This window comes from Aquarana catesbeiana, linkage group LG11, assembly GCF_042186555.1.
Source record: "Aquarana catesbeiana isolate 2022-GZ linkage group LG11, ASM4218655v1, whole genome shotgun sequence".
Taxonomy (NCBI): Eukaryota; Metazoa; Chordata; class Amphibia; order Anura; family Ranidae; genus Aquarana; species Aquarana catesbeiana.
Genome location: NC_133334.1, coordinates 210876101 through 210891989, shown reverse-complemented (window position 1 = coordinate 210891989; position 15889 = coordinate 210876101). Strand labels below are relative to the sequence as shown.

The 15889-nt window shown below is 42.1% G+C and overlaps 1 protein-coding gene across 1 annotated transcript in view; it reads right to left on the bottom strand.

Moving 5' to 3' along the window:
• Positions 1-15889, bottom strand: part of DPP3 (dipeptidyl peptidase 3) — a 122238-nt gene that overhangs the window by 60843 nt on the left and 45506 nt on the right. The window contains 3 exon segments of the mRNA XM_073605244.1: positions 1039-1176; positions 1275-1364; positions 14200-14492. Of these exon segments, the coding sequence (XP_073461345.1) occupies positions 1039-1176; positions 1275-1364; positions 14200-14472 (501 nt within the window). The 5' untranslated portion in view covers positions 14473-14492.

Genomic DNA, 15889 nt, shown 5'->3' with positions numbered 1-15889 from the left:
TACATATACACACACACACACGTACACATATACATACATACACAGTCACCCAGCTCTACTCTGAGACACTCCCAACCCAGATCACAACACACTCAGGCTTGGCTGCCAGTCAAGCCTGAAAATGTACCTACTCTCACAAAAAAACATGCACTATCCTTCTAGCACACTAGAGGGTGCTACATAGCAATACCTGCAAAAGGAGCCAGCCTGAAGTGATCTAGCAGGACTTAATTTTCTAACTAAAGTTGCACTTTAAAGTCAGTAAATTCCACTGGTATAAGACAACTCCCTATGCAAAGCCACATAAAAATGTAGAAGGGTTAAATACAACTACAGAAATACAGTCCCGGGTCCACCATTTCCACTCTTATGAAATGAAAATAACTTTTCCAGGGATATTGCAAATTATAAGTAAGACACACACACACACACACACACACACAAAATATAAGCTTTTTCAAACCTTGGAGATGGAATTTCATATTCCCTACAATATAATCTACCAATAGTTGCAGTTAAGTCATGCCCTTCATGCTTAGTCTAAACCTGGAATTGCAACTCTACCAGTCTAGACTTTTTCTCAACTCAGGGGCTAAAATTAACAAATTTTATCAGCCACTGATTTCAAAATTATATGGAGAATAAACCGTAGTGAACTATGACATTTTAAATTATTAATGTACGCACACAAATGTGCCTACACACTTAAGCAGTCCCCTGGGTTGCACAATGAGCCATAAATTCAATGGGGGCTTTGGTCCACACCTTACCATTGGCTGAAAAATGTAATTGGAAGCCTCATCGACCCATATTGAAGAGCCAGAACACCATCTCCCCAACATATTTGACATAGGTACAGAGCATGGCTATTTAGGCCATGCAGAAAATGGATGCAATGACCTCCCCAAGCGTTGAAACACAAGTATGTTTCCACGAGTCTACACACCCAAAATATCTTCCATCCCAAGAAATGTCTTTTTAACAAGACAAAGAAGAAAAGGCACACATGATATTGCTAAACTTTATCCTAGTACTGACCTGGTCACCCAGTCCTAGCTGCCTCTCACGTGGTTCTAGCGAGTACATATGTTCTTCAACAATTTTCCAAATGCCTTCCATTCCCTCTGGATCCTTAGCAAAAGCATCACTTGCCCGTAGTAACTTCTCAAATTTATCCTGAGGGCAAAGAACAGTCAATTATACATTTGAAAAAATATATATTTTTCATGGTCTGTGGAAAACTTGTGATTGTCATTATTGGAATAAGAACTTACTTTGGAGACGTTGGGGACAAACTTAGTATCCCCAAAGGACTTGTAGTTTCCCATGTTTGCAAAGAATCCAGCAGCATATACCAACAGAGCCTGTGGAATTAATAGTAAAAATCCAAGTGAATACAAGACATACACTAGGTACAGTTTATAAATATATATATATATATTATATATATATATATATATACACACACACACACACACACACACAGTATCTCACAAAAATGAGTACACCCTCACATTTTTGTAAATATTTTATTCTATCTTTTCATGTGACAACACTGAAGAAATTACACTTTGCTACAATGTAAAGTAGTGAGTGTACAGCTTGTATAACAGTGTAAATTTGCTGTCCCCTTCAAAATAACTCAACACACAAATTGGGCCCAATTAGCCATTTTCCCTCCCCGGTGTCATGCGACTCATTAATGTTAGATATGAATGGGGAGCAGGTTTGTTAAATTTGGTGTTATCGCTCTCACTCTCTCATACTGGTCACTGGAAGTTCAACATGGCACCTCATGGCAAAGAACTCGCTGAGGATCTGAAAAAAAAGATTGCCAAGACCCTGAAACTGAGCTGCATGGTGGCCAAGACCACACAGCGGTTTAACAGGACAGGTTCCACTCAGAACAGGCCTCGCCATGGTCAACCAAAGAAGTTGAGTGCATGTGCTCAGCGTCATATCCAGATGTTGTCTTTGGGAAATAGACATATGGGTGCTGCCAGCATTGCTGCAGAGGTTGAAGTGGTGGGAGGTCAGCCTGTCAGTGCTCAGACCATACTCTGCACACTGCATCAAATTGGTCTGCATGGCTGTCGTCCCAGAAGGAAGCCTCTTCTAAAGATGATGCACAAGAAAGCCCGCAAACTGTTAGCTGAAGACAAACAGACTAAGGACATGGATTACTGGAACCATGTCCTGTGGTCTGATGAGACCAAGATAAACTTATTTGGTTAAGATGTTATCAAGCGTGTGTGGCGACAACCAGGTGAGGGAGTACAAAGACAAGTGTGTCTTGCCTACAGTCAAGCATGGTGGTGGGAGTGTCATGGTCTGAGGCTGCATGAGTGCTGCCGGCACTGGGGAGCTACAGTTCATTGAGGGAACCATGAATGCCAACATGTACTGTGACATACTGAAGCAGAGCATGATCCCCTCCCTTCGGAGACTGGGCCACAGGGCAGTATTCCAACATAAGGACCCCAAACACACCTCCAAGATGACCACTGCCTTGCTAAAGAAGCTTAGGGTAAAGATGATGGACTGGCCAATCATGTCTCCAGACCTAAACCCTATTGAGCCTCTGTGGGACATCCTCAAATGGAAGGTGCAAGTTCTCTAACATCCACCAGCTCCGTGATGTCATCATGGGGGAGTAGAAGAGGACTCCATAAGCAACCTGTGAAGCTCTGGTGAACTCCATGCCCAAGTGGGTTAAGGCAGTGCTGGGAAATAATGGTGGCCACACAAAATATTGAAACTTTGGGGCCCAATCTGGACAGTTTTACTTAGGGATGTACTCACTTTTGTTGCCAGTGGTTTAGACATTAATTGCTGTGTGTTATTTTGATGGGACAGCAAATTTACACTGTTATACAAGCTGTACACTCACTACTTTACATTGTAGCAAAGTGTCATTTCTCCAGTGTTGTCACATGAAAAGATAGAATAAAATATTTACAAAAATGTGAGGGGTGTACTCACTTTTGTGAGATGCTGTGTGTGTATATAAAATATATCTATCTATCTATCTATATTGGTTTTTTTTTTACCCGCCTCTGGATCAACTGCAAAAATAGTATTGTGTATATGGAGGTTTTCTATTACAGGGGTTTAGGAATATGACAAGTTCTGTAGGTTTGTTTTTAAGTTTAATTTGCATGTGCAAATGTAAGTCGGATGTTTGTAACTCTGGGACTGCCTGTAGTTCTTTTTTCTATTGGTTGAACTGAGGCCTGAATATCCACCTGTTAGAGCTTGAAAAATGTGAGAACAGAGGGCCATGTGATGGCCTTGCAAATGTGTAATACAGAAGCTTGATGCTGAAAACCCTAAAGACACCAGCAGCCCTGGTGGAATGGGCTCTGATGGGATAGGGAATAAAACAGTTGTCTGAGAGCTGAACCTTAAGAAGCAATCTTTTCCAAGATAAGACTTAGGTACTCCAGACAGTGTGAGCGATGGAGGGCAGATTTTGGAAAGTTGGACTATGAAGCTAAAAATGCTTAAATTAAGTGGAAGGTCCTTTAAACATTGGCAGACACAGGTAACCAGTGACATGAAAGCCCTGGGTTCATAGAAGAGACAGAAGTGGGACAAGTGCTTTTGTGCAGAAGTAAGCCCGAACAGCAGTGCCACAAACTAGAAGTGCTGGTTTCCCATTGCAAAATGCAGGAAGTATTGGGAATGGGAAAATGGCGATAGAGATTTTATATGTCTACTGATGCAAGAAATGCCCCTCGACCGAGGGAAGCAGTAACAGATTTCATAGATTCCATCTGAAATTCTGATACAAAAAGAAATTTGTTTAGGGATTTTAGGTCCAGAATTGGGCAGATGCCCCCATTTGATTTTGGGACTCTGAAAAGGTCTGGACAGAAACTTTGAAACCTGTTTTTCTGAAGCAAATTGTACAGCCATTTCTTGTGCTTGAAATTGATGTAAAGCGGTCTTTAAATCTGCCTCTTTGATCTGAAGCTTGCAGATTGGAAAGAAAAAAGCAAGGAGGGGCAGGGTCAGAAAGTCTGTTTTGTACCCTTCTGAAATTACAGATTGCACCCAGGGGTCCAGGATGTATGTGATCCAGACTGGAGCAAAGGCCGACAGATGTCCCCCCGGTTCGAAGGGGGGCGCCCTTCATTGTGAGGAGGGTTTCTGGTAGGTTAAGGCTTGCAAAAAAAGGAAGGGTTAAACTTTGGTCTAGAGGTTAACGCCTGGTGACAACAGAAAGATCCCTTTCTTTGCTAGAGGAGTAGGAGGCTTAGGCTTTTTCTTGTGCAGTAGAAGTACCAGTTACTTACTTGATGAATTTCTGAAGGGATTCCCCACACATTCTCCATCAAAAGGCATACACAGAAGAAGTTTCTTACAAGCATGTGCAGCAGACCAAGCTTCTAGCCACAAAATCCTGCACATGTGCACAGAGATAAGAGCAGTTCTTGAGACTTGTCAAATGACATCGTCAAGAGCATCAGCACAAAACAGGGCTGAAGGCATCAGATAATTGTTCTAAGAGTGCAGGGTCTTTAAAGAAAGGCTCCTGGTCTCTCTTCAAGCATCTCGACCAGTTAGAGGTTAGTCTTGCAAATAGACATGGTAGCAATTGCCAGTTGCAGGGCTGGACCTGCAAGAGCAAATAAGGCCTTTAAAGGGGCTTCAAAACACCGATCAAGAGAATACTTAAAATGAGAGAACATCCTCAATAGGACTGTAAGGTGTTTTTTGGGAAATTAAATGGCTCTCACTACTGGAATAACCCACTTTTTAAAATCCTTTTCCCTAGTATAAATATCAGATAAAAGATGGGTATAAACCTTTTCAGGACAAAGCCAAATCTTCATGAAGTGCATCTATGGGAAAAGTCTTTTTAGATATAGTCAGTTTCTTAGTACCCATAGGGGTCTGTTTTAGTTCTGGAAAATCAGATGCTGTTACAGTGGAGAGTATTTGGTGCAAAGCCATAGCTTGTACCTCATAAGCTTCATGGGAAGAAAAATTCTCTGCTGCGTCTGCTACAAACTCAGTGTCCTTAGTACTTTCCACCATATAGTCAAGTCTGAATCCTGAACATGGTCAGTGGAAAAGGGGACGAGTAGAATTTTTGGCCTCTGGAAACTGAATATCCTAGAAAAGCCAAATGTTTTCCAAAAAATTCTGCTTTTGTCAGAGGGGCCTCCGAGAGGAAGTCAAAGTCAGATGAGGGGAGCAGCGTCACTATAAGACATTGCTCCATGACAAGGGAACAGCTATTACCCTGTGCCATGTTCCGTGTTTCCTGTAGGCGGTCTGCAGAACTCATGGTATTCAGGCATTTTGTCCCAGGTCCCTTTCACCTGTGATCTGCTATTGCTAGTGAGGGGACCCTCAGTGGCATACTCATGGTTTAGGAAAAGAGTTTTGTGTGTCCAGAGAAGGAGCTGCTATAACCCAGGTCTCTGTAGAAGATGACCACGGGTATACAGCCTTACTGCACTCCTGTACTGCCTTACCTTAGTCTTCTAATGCCCCGTACACAGGAGCGGAATTTCCGTCGGAAAAATCTTAGATGGTTTTTCCAAACGGAATTCCGCTCAAGCTTGGCTTGCATAAACACGGTCATACAAAAGTTCTCTGAACTTTCGACCATCAAGAATGCGGTGACGTACACTACGACGAGCCGAGAAAATGAAGTTCAATGCTTCCGAGCATGCGTCAAATTGTTTCTGAGCATGCGTGATTTTTTTGCGCATCTGAATTGCATAAAGACTAATGCATTTTCGGATAGGAACTTTTTCCGACCGAAAAATAGAGAACCTCCCAATCTTTTTCTAGCTGGAATTCGGCCAGCAAAAGTGCAATGGAGCATACACACGGTCGCAATTTCCGGCCAAAAGCTCTCATCGGACTTTTGCTGGCGGAATTTCCGCTCGTGTGTACGGGGCATAAGACTAAGTCCAGATAGGAGGGAACAATTGCCAATTTTAAAACTACTCACAAAGAGTCGTTAAAGACAAAATTGCAGGGAGTACCACGATAAAGTGAATAACACCCAAATCCTCTGCACACTAAACTGCATAGCGCGCTATGCTCTGCAGATAGTGTTGTATAAAAGCCTGAGTTCATATACAGGAAAACTTTTGTACCTTATCCACGACACTGGGCCTATTAAGGTCCATGTTTTGCCTGTCATGGTAAACTTACCCCAAAAGGTGTCTTCAGAGTCTGGGAACCAGAAGAATAGACCATGGCCCTGGACCTGTATAAAACCCTACTGTTTCACACATAGCTCTCCATAACAAAATGAGTGCTTAATGCAAGATCCAGTGCCCAAAGCAAACATTACAGGTCTGCCTCAAAGACACATCCAGGATAACCATGGTAGGATGTACACAGGTAAGAGGTACACAACAAGTGTAACAGATTTGGAAACTGGTAGGTAGCACAAGGTTATGCATTGTCAAATGTTGATAAAAGATTCAGATGAAAAAACTTCTCTGGAGGAGAACAGGTCTATCACATAATGTGGTTGTAAACCCTTATGGCCTGTACACACGGGCGGACTTTTCGGCAACAAAGGTCCGACAGTCTTTCCGACGGACTTTCTAACGAACGGATTTGCCTACACACGATCACACCAAAGTCCGACAGATTTGTACGTGATGACGTACGACCAGACTAAAGTATGGAAGTTGATAGCCAGTAGCCAATAGCTGCCCTAGCGTCGGTTTTCGTCCATCGGACTAGCATACAGACGACGGATTTTTCGACCGGACTCGAGTCCGTCTGACAAATTTGAAACATGTTCCAAATCTAAAGTCCGTCAGATTTTCGACCGAAAAAGTCAGCTGCAGGTCCGATGGAGCCCACACACGGTCGGACTGTCCGCCGGATTCGGTCCGTCGGACCAGTCCGGTCGAAAAGTCCGCTCGTGTGTACACGGCATTACAAACCACTTTTTACTACAGATAAGCCTATAATAAGGCATACCTGTAGCTACCGTGGATATTTTCTAAACCTGCATGGTTTAGGAGATATCCTCTGTATCAGCATATGCTGACGTCATCGACACATGCGCACTGAAGCAACGGCTCGCTCGTGCCGCTGCTTTAGCTGATCTACCGTTACCAGCGGCTCCCGCGCGCATGCGTGGGAGTGATGTAATCGAGGCTCTGGCCAATCACAGTGCCGGAGCCCGCAATACCCGGAAATAACTCTGGGAGACATGTCGCTGGGCAGAGCAGTATGCCGGGACCGCTGCGGGGGCTTCAATGGTGAGTATTTCATAATGAGCTAGTATGCTGTGCATATTAGCTCATTATGCCTTTGTCTTGCAGTTTGTTTTTTTTTGTGGGTTTACAACCACTTTAACCACTTGCCTACCAGGCCAATTCTGACATTTCGCTCCTACATTTAAAAAAACATAATTTTTTTGCTAGAAAATTACATAGAACCCCCAACATTATATATGTTTTTTTTAGCAGAGACCCTAGGGAATAAAATGGCAGTTGTTGCTACTTTTTATCCCACACAGCAGCAATTTTTCAAACGCGTTTAAAAAAAAAAAAAAAAAAAAAAAACCCACAACTGTTTCATGCTTTAAAAAACAAAAACAAAAAAAACAAACAAAAAAAACAGTAAAGTTAGCCCAATTTTTTTTTGCACAGTGTGCAAGATGATATTACACCGAGTAAATAGATACCTAACATGTCATGCTTCAAAATTGCACATGCTCGTAGAATGGCGCCAAACTTCGGTACTTAAAAATCCCCATAGGCGAAGCTTTAAAATGTTTTACTGGTTACATGTTTTGAATTACAGAGGAGGTCTAGGGTTAGAATTATTTCTCTCCCTCTAAAGTTTGCGGCGATACCTCACATGTATGATTTGAACACTGTTTACATATGTGGACGCGACTTACGTATGCGTTCGCTTTTACGTGCAAGCACACAGGGACAGGGGCACTTTAAAAAAAAATAATTATTGTTAATTATACATTTATTTTTCTAGTTTGACACATTTTTTTTTTTAGTTTTTTTTTTTTATCACTTTTATTTCTATTACAAGGAATGTAAACATCCCTTGTAATAGGAATAAGCATGACAGGTCCTCTTTACAGTGAGATATGGGGTCAATAAGTCCCCACATCTCATCTCTAGGCTGAGAAGCCTGAAATAAAAACAAAAAAAAACAAAAAAAAAACGATCTCAGCTTCCCAGCCGAGGTGGCGCCATTTTTTCGAATGCAGAGGTCGGGCGTTGCGTCATAACATCGTGCCCGGCCTTCGAACAATCATAGAGGCTCCAGGGACCATCTGGTCCGCCGGAAATCTCTATGGTCAGCATCTGGGGCCGGTGGGTCCCTTCTCCGGTTCGACAAAGGCAGCGGTGAGCCCGGAGAAGCACTGGAGGGCGACGGGAGGGGGTACGTCCTCTTTCGCTGCCCATAAGAACAATCAAGCGGCTGAACAGCCACGATGATTATTCTTATGGTGTAGGGAATCGCTGGCTAAAAAAGAAGATATCTGAATGATGTCTAACTGCAGGCATCATTCAGATATCACCACTCAAAGTCAAGGACATCATATGACGTACAGCAGGCGGGAATTGGTTAAGGACACTAGCAAAAACCTGGAGCCTCACGGCATAAGCAGGTTATATGGATAGATCTAGGGGCATTTGCCAGTGTTCAAATACCTGGTGCATATACTGTACCCCATAGTCTATGAATACTAGTCCTGTATCCTGCACTGTACTAGGACTATACGCTTAGGGAATTTTTCATTAATGAATAACGAAAATATAGGCAAATATTTGCACTTAATTCAAACACTTGGAAACGTACTAGTTCAGTTTCCATAAAAATATTAGTAAGCCACACTTTCCTACAGTCCCCTTTGATGTTACCATCATTTTTTTCTAGAAGGTAAAGAATTATCAAGTACCCGACTATCATCAGAGCGGAAAGATTTCACTCTACTACGAAAAGCAATTCAGTCAGTTGCAAGCAAACAGCCAGTCAAAACCAGTTATAGAAAAGGTAAAGAAAGAAAGTATTTTACAGTGAATCCGAAAAGTATTCACAGCGCTTCAATTTTTCCACCTTTTGTTATGTTACAGCCTTATTCCAAAATGGATTAAATTCATTACTTTCCTCAAATTCTGCAAACAATACCCCATAATGGCAACGTGAAAGAAGTTTGTTTGAAATATTTGCAAAATGATTAAATATAAAAAAAGAAAAAAAAAAAAAAAGAAATCACATGTTACATAGTAAGTTGTACATAAGTATTCACAGCCATTGAAGCACTGTGACTACTTTCTGGATGCACTGTACATTCCATGCTACTGCTTCAAAAGCTGAACATGTTGGGACCTCTATATTAGCATATACTGTACATAGCTGATCTTTATGGTAAAAGCATCCAAAGCATATACCCTATTCTAGACAGAGCAAAAATAAAGCATTCTTCACTAATCAGCAATTAGTACTTCAAGGAGAGACTGAAAAGCTGAAAAAAACGGAATGATTAATGGTACTTAACCAGTAACCATCTTGTTGTGTACATTATAGACAGAAAGTATATGTATATGTGCAGATTATAAACACCTGAACACGCAGTTGTCAGTATCTATAAAACAAACAAAAATGTTAGCCTCCTGATCTGTCTATTTTGGTGGATTAACCAACAATCTCATGCCTACGGGCAGCTTCAGACAGCCCTGGTTGAGAGCTCTTGGAGAAATCTTGAAAGTGATTTTACCTTAAAGCGAAGTTCCAGGCAAAAATTAAACTCTTTTGAAAATATATGCACCCCACCTAGTTTTTTTATTATTTTATATATATATTTATATACACATACCTTTTTTGTTTTGTTTTTTCTTCGGGACTTCCACCCCACAGCGCCACGGCGAGGTACGTCACTTTCACGGTTTTATCCAGGCCCTCCTCCTTCCCCCGTCGCTTTCTGGGACCTGTGTGTCCCCCAGAAGACGGGACTATTCAGGAAGCACCGCACAACTCGCACATGCGCAGTAGGAAACTGGCTGTGAAGCTGCAAGACTTTACCTCCTGTTTCCTTTAGTTTGGATGCCGGCGCCTGCACCCAGAGCCGATGGAAGGGTTTGCTTCAGGTACGGACATCGCGGGCTCCCTGGACAGGTAAGTGTCCTTATATTAAAAGTCAGCAGCTACAGTATTTGTAGCTGCTGACTTTTAATTTTTTTTTTCATCCAGGCTGGAACTCCGCTTTAATAAACTAGGTTTGCAGCATGACATTTGAGACTCTTTCTTGCATATTCTATAAAACAATTGTGTGTGGCCCCAGAGTTTCTGTGTATGGTTAAAGCTGGTTTAATAGATATCATAAAATATTTTAATTATGCTTGTGTTTTGAGGTCTATGGCCAAGTCACGCAGAGTAAAGTGAGTAGTGCATTGCATTAAGGTGAAACCTCTTCTGTGCTGCAACTGCTCCCCAGAGCCCACCCCTTTTTCTTACTTGAACCCGATCATTCCAGCAAGCACGAGCCCAGCAGCAACAGTCGCTGTATTCATTGGATAGTGATAGCAGCAGGAGTCATTGGCTCCCGCTGCTGTCAATCAAATCCAGTGACACAGGAGCTGGGCCGAGTCCTGCTGTCTTTGTCAATAGACGCAGCAGCAGGACACGGCAGCTCGCCCGCAAAGGTACCCCCATGGAAATCGGCTTTCCGTTGGAGCACCCTATGAAGAGGAAGAGCCAGGAGCGCCACCGGGGGACCCCAGAAAAGGAGGATCGGGGGTGCTCTGTGCAAAACCCTTAACAGAGCAGGTAAGTATGACATGTTTGTTATTTAACCTTCTCCCACCCGCGCTATAGCCAAATGACGACTACAGCGCGAACCTTAGTTGCTGGGAGACCATCATATGACGTCCTCCCGTGCATGAGTTGCCTGTGCGCCGCATGCTCTGTGATCACAGACCAGAGTAAGGGGCCGATCCTGGTCTCTTACCACGTGATCAGCTGTCAGCCAATAACAGCTGATCACGTGATGTAAACAGAAGATCGGTAATCGTTCTTTTTTCCCCTCACGCTGTCAGAGGGAAAAAAAAAAAAAATGCAGATCACCGGCTTCTGTCAGAGGGATATTGGTCCCTCACAAAGAAAGCCGTGGCTGTCTCATCTTTGCCCACCAGTGCCACCCATCAGTACCCACCAGTGCCCAGTCCCACCTACCTTTGCCCAACTGTGCCACCTATCAATGCCACCTATCAGTGCTCCCTATCAATGTCACCTACCAGTGTCCATCAGTGCCACCCATCAGCGATCAGTGCAGCCTATCAGTGCCCATCAGTGCAGCCTCATCACTGAACATCAATGAAGGAGAAAAATTACCCGTTTTCAAAATTTTATAACAAAGTGTGAAACAGTTTTTGGGGTCTTTTTTTCAAAATTTTCAGTCTTTTTTCATTTTTTTTAGCAAAAAATAAAAAACCCAGCAGTGATTAAATATCACCAAAAGAAAGCTCTATTTGTGTGAAAAAATTTAATTTGGTACAGTGTTGCATGGCCACGCAATAGTCATTCAAAGTGTGAGAGCGCTGAAAGCTGAAAATTGGTCTGGGCAGAAAGGGGGTTTAAGTGCCCAGTAAGAAAATGGTTAAAAAAACAAACAAAAAACGAACCTTACAATCACTTTAAGTATGTGTATGCAGTCCTTGTTTCCAATAGTGCAGATAGAATCCTTTCTTCGCTATATCTTTGGATATCTTGTGAGGACTAGAGCAGAGGGACTAAATTGTTTCATAAATGGAAAGAGAATATACCTGCCCCTTGCTGAAGAAGACTGGGAGAAGAGGATCTAACAATATATCCCATTGAGCATATTGGCTAGAGACAGATATATTCAACTCAAGTTTCTCCACAGAGCATACGATACTCCTCAGAGACTCAAGAATATACCCAACTCAAACTGATAGATGCCCTAAGTGTGCTAATGAATTGGGTCCATGTCGTGTGGTTCTGCTACTTCATCCACCAGTTTTGGATGGAAGTGGTTACCACAATAAACGCAGTGGGAAGCTTGATTGTGGGTATGGACCCCATTACCCTTCTTCTGGGTATCTGTGATACTATTACACCAAATACACACAAGCGGTTGTTTATATTTTATGCCTTGTTTTATGCCAGGAAGGCCATCCTGATTAAATGGAAGCAGCCTGAGTCTCCCACGGTTTTGCAATAGAGAGCTATGATTGATTCTACCCTACCACTTTATAAACTTACATACATAAATGTCTCAAAAAAAAAATTTGAAAAAATATGGGGTGATTGGGTTAAGAGTGGTTTACGAACGCAAGGCCCTCTGATCAAGAAAGTGAATATATGATGAAATAGAACTATACCTATCCATCCCCTTTATTAACCACTTCCCGACCGCCGCACTACTATATACGTCCTAAGTTTGAACGGGGACATCGTTGTTATGGCAGCAGCTAGCTGCCATAACCCCGGTATCCCCGTTTTCGTGCGGCGGACGGCTTTCAGATAAAAGTGGTCCCTGCGGCGGATTCGCCGCGAGATCACTTTTATCGGTGGCGGGAGAGGGGCCCCCCCCCTCCCGCCGCGATCCGGTGCCCTCCGCCGCTTACCGGAGCCGTCGGTAGCGGCGGAGGCGATCGCGTCCTTCTGCGTGGTGTGTCTGGAGACGAGTGAGGCCAAGATGGCGCTCACTCGTCTCCATGATACTGCTGGGCGGAAGCGACGTCAAAACGTCACTTCTGTCCACGCCTCTTAAAAGGCATATTTTTTCAAATGTCATTTTTCTAAATGACTTTTTTTTTTTTTTTTTTAAACAGTGTAAAAATAAATAAAATATTTTAAAATAAATAATAAAAAAAAAAATTTTTTAAAACCCCCCTGTCCCGACGAGCTCGCGCGCAGAAGCGAACGCATACGCGAGTAGCGCCCGCATATGAAAACGGTGGTCAAACCACACATGTGAGGTATCACAGAGACCGGTAGAGCGAGAGCAATAATTCTAGCCCTAGACCTCCTCTGTAGCGCAAAATATGCAACCTGTAGAATTTTTTAAACGTCGCCTATGGAGATTTTTGAGGGTAAAAGTTTGACGCCATTCCACGAGCGGGCGCAATTTTCAAGCATGACATGTTGGGTATCAATTTACTTGGCGTAACATTATATTTCACAATATAAAAAAAAATTGGGATAACTTTACTGTTGTTTTATTTTTTTATTCAAAAAAGTGAATTTTTTCCAAAAAAAGTGCGCTTATAAGACCGCTGCGCAAATACGGTGCAAAAAAAAGTATTGCAATGACTGCCATTGTATTCTCTAGGGTGTTAGAAGAAAAACCATATATAATGTTTGGGGGTTCTAAGTAATTTTCTAGCAGAAAAACCTGTTTTAAACATGTAAACACCTAAAATCCAAAACGAGGCTGGTCCTTAAGCGTTTAACACATCCCTTGCTCCCCCCCACTTTTTGCCCCCCCTCCCTTTTCTTTTCCCCCTATCCTTCTCCTTTTCCCTTTCCCTCCCCCTCTCCTCTCACACTCCAGGGGTAAATGATAATGTCAATTTATTCCAGATAAAAGAAAGAACTGAACTACTAGGCTAGTGGAAGATTCTTCTAGAACTATTGCATCTAATACTGATACAAGAATAATATGTGATATATTAGCTATTTTTATTTTTTTCTGTACTAAAAAAAAAAAAAAAAAAAAAAATACGTGCCTTGTTGGACTCAGTAATGTTACATTTTCATGTCATATTTTGTGTACGTTGTATGTACGCTAACTATTTCTCCTTTTGGAGATAAATAAAAACTTTTTCGTTAAAAAACGTGTATGCAGTTATATATTACATTTTTTGGATTTAGATTTAACTGCATATTACATTACAAGTGCTATAGTTTAACAATCTACTTACACTCTAAAGTTGCTCTTTCTGAATCCTATTTTAATCATCAGAAAAGATATGAATTGTTCACTGGATCACACACAAAATTAAAAATCAATTATAGATGTGCTTATCTTGCATACAATGTATTATTTGCTTACTGCTTTCCTATGAGAAACAAGTAGATTAATTTAACGACTTGCAAGAATATTATATACATGTGTAGTAGTAAAAGGATCTCTGAAGTTATGGCTGTTCCTAAATGTATTTTCATATATCCCTCAAGTCTGGTCAGGCATACCCTTAAAGAAAAACATTAGTATACCTGGAATTCATCCTCAGTTAGTCCCTGGGTAAGAGCCACTCCATGCAGTGCTGAAGACTTCTGAGCCCTGAAAATCCGATTCAGCAGAATATATATGGCTGGAGATTCCGGTGAAGTCTGAAACAAAACTATTAAACCACCATAAAACGAGGCCCGAGACATGAAATGGGTATAAAGCTTCTCCTCTGATGAAAGGAGTGAGAAGGCCTCTTCACAATCCAACAAAGCAACTGGCAAATCATTAGGGAGAACATATTGAGATGGGGGCACCATGTTGCTTGTAGATGTTCTTCCTGAAGTAAAGAAGGAATAAATTATTGTACGTAGTAACAATAAGTACATGGAAACATTTTTAAAGCTGAACTTCAGGAAGCCTAAAAATCTTCTCTTGCATTGGGGTTGCACCTGCAGTGTAAGAGTTAACTATTTGTTTAGGTCAGGGTGATATGGTAAAGCACTCTTCTCACATGCCTTGCCCCACCATGGTAAAGCACTCCTACTTGTCTGATCCTCTGCTCCTGCCCTGCACCATTAGATAGGTCCCCACAGCCTCTCCTTCCCTATGCTCTGGCAGTCTAAAGTCTTCTTACATCATCGGGACTGATACCGGGGATCATAGCCCTGTACTGAATGTGAGGAAGAAACGGGACAATCCACTGCTAAAGTGTGGTGTTCCGACTGCTAGGGCAGCAAAGGATCAGGTAAGTAAAAGCTCTTTTCACCCCCTTACACTGAAATGAGAAGTTAACCCTTGCAGTGTGGGTGCAGCCCCAATGCAAGGTAGAGTTTATTAGGTTTCATGGAGTTGGGCCTTAAGGATTATTACAAATTTAAATAGGATTTCTTATACTGAGTTTTTTTGTTTTGCATTCATAAACCATTGTTATATTTAACTAAGCAAAAAAAACAAAAAAACAAACACAGGGATCTGCCATTGTGTAAAGACTGGGCACATATTACAGTTTATTGAATGAAACCCTGCTTCACATGTCTGATTTTATTTTTGATTACAAAAACTCAGGCCAGCAAAATAACAAAAAAGATTCACTATATTATTTTCTTATAGGCAAGGCTATGCTGAACATCCTACAAAATTACAATATTTTGTTTTTTTGTTTTTTTTTATTCCTGAGTAACAACCCATGTTGTTACCATGAACATTACAAATTATGAAATATGAAATTTCACAATAGGTTAAAAAGAACAGTTTTGGACAGTTTATATAGTAAGGCCCCTTTCACACTGGGGCGGTTTGCAGGCGTAAAAATACCGCCTGCAAACCACCCCTAAACAGCCTCCGCTGTTTGTTCAGTGTGAAAGCCCGAGGGCGGTGAAGGAGCGGTGTGCTCACCGCTCCTGCCCATTGAAATCAAAAGGGACAGCGCGGCTATATCGCAATAGCCGCGCTGTACGAGCGGTTTTAACCCTTTTTCGGCCGCCAGCGGGGGTTAAAACCGCACCGCTATCGGCCGAATACAGCCGCAAAAACGGCGGTAAAACAGCGCTAAAAATATCGCTGTTTTACCGCCGACGCCCCCACCGCCCCAGTGTGAAAGGGGCCTAAGAGAGTAAATATAGTTTGTTGCTATGGGGCAATACAAAAGGTCTATGACCATTCTTCTTTCAGAACACCAAAACGAAATACAGTGGAACCTTGGATTACGAGCATAATCTGTTCCAGGAGAATGCA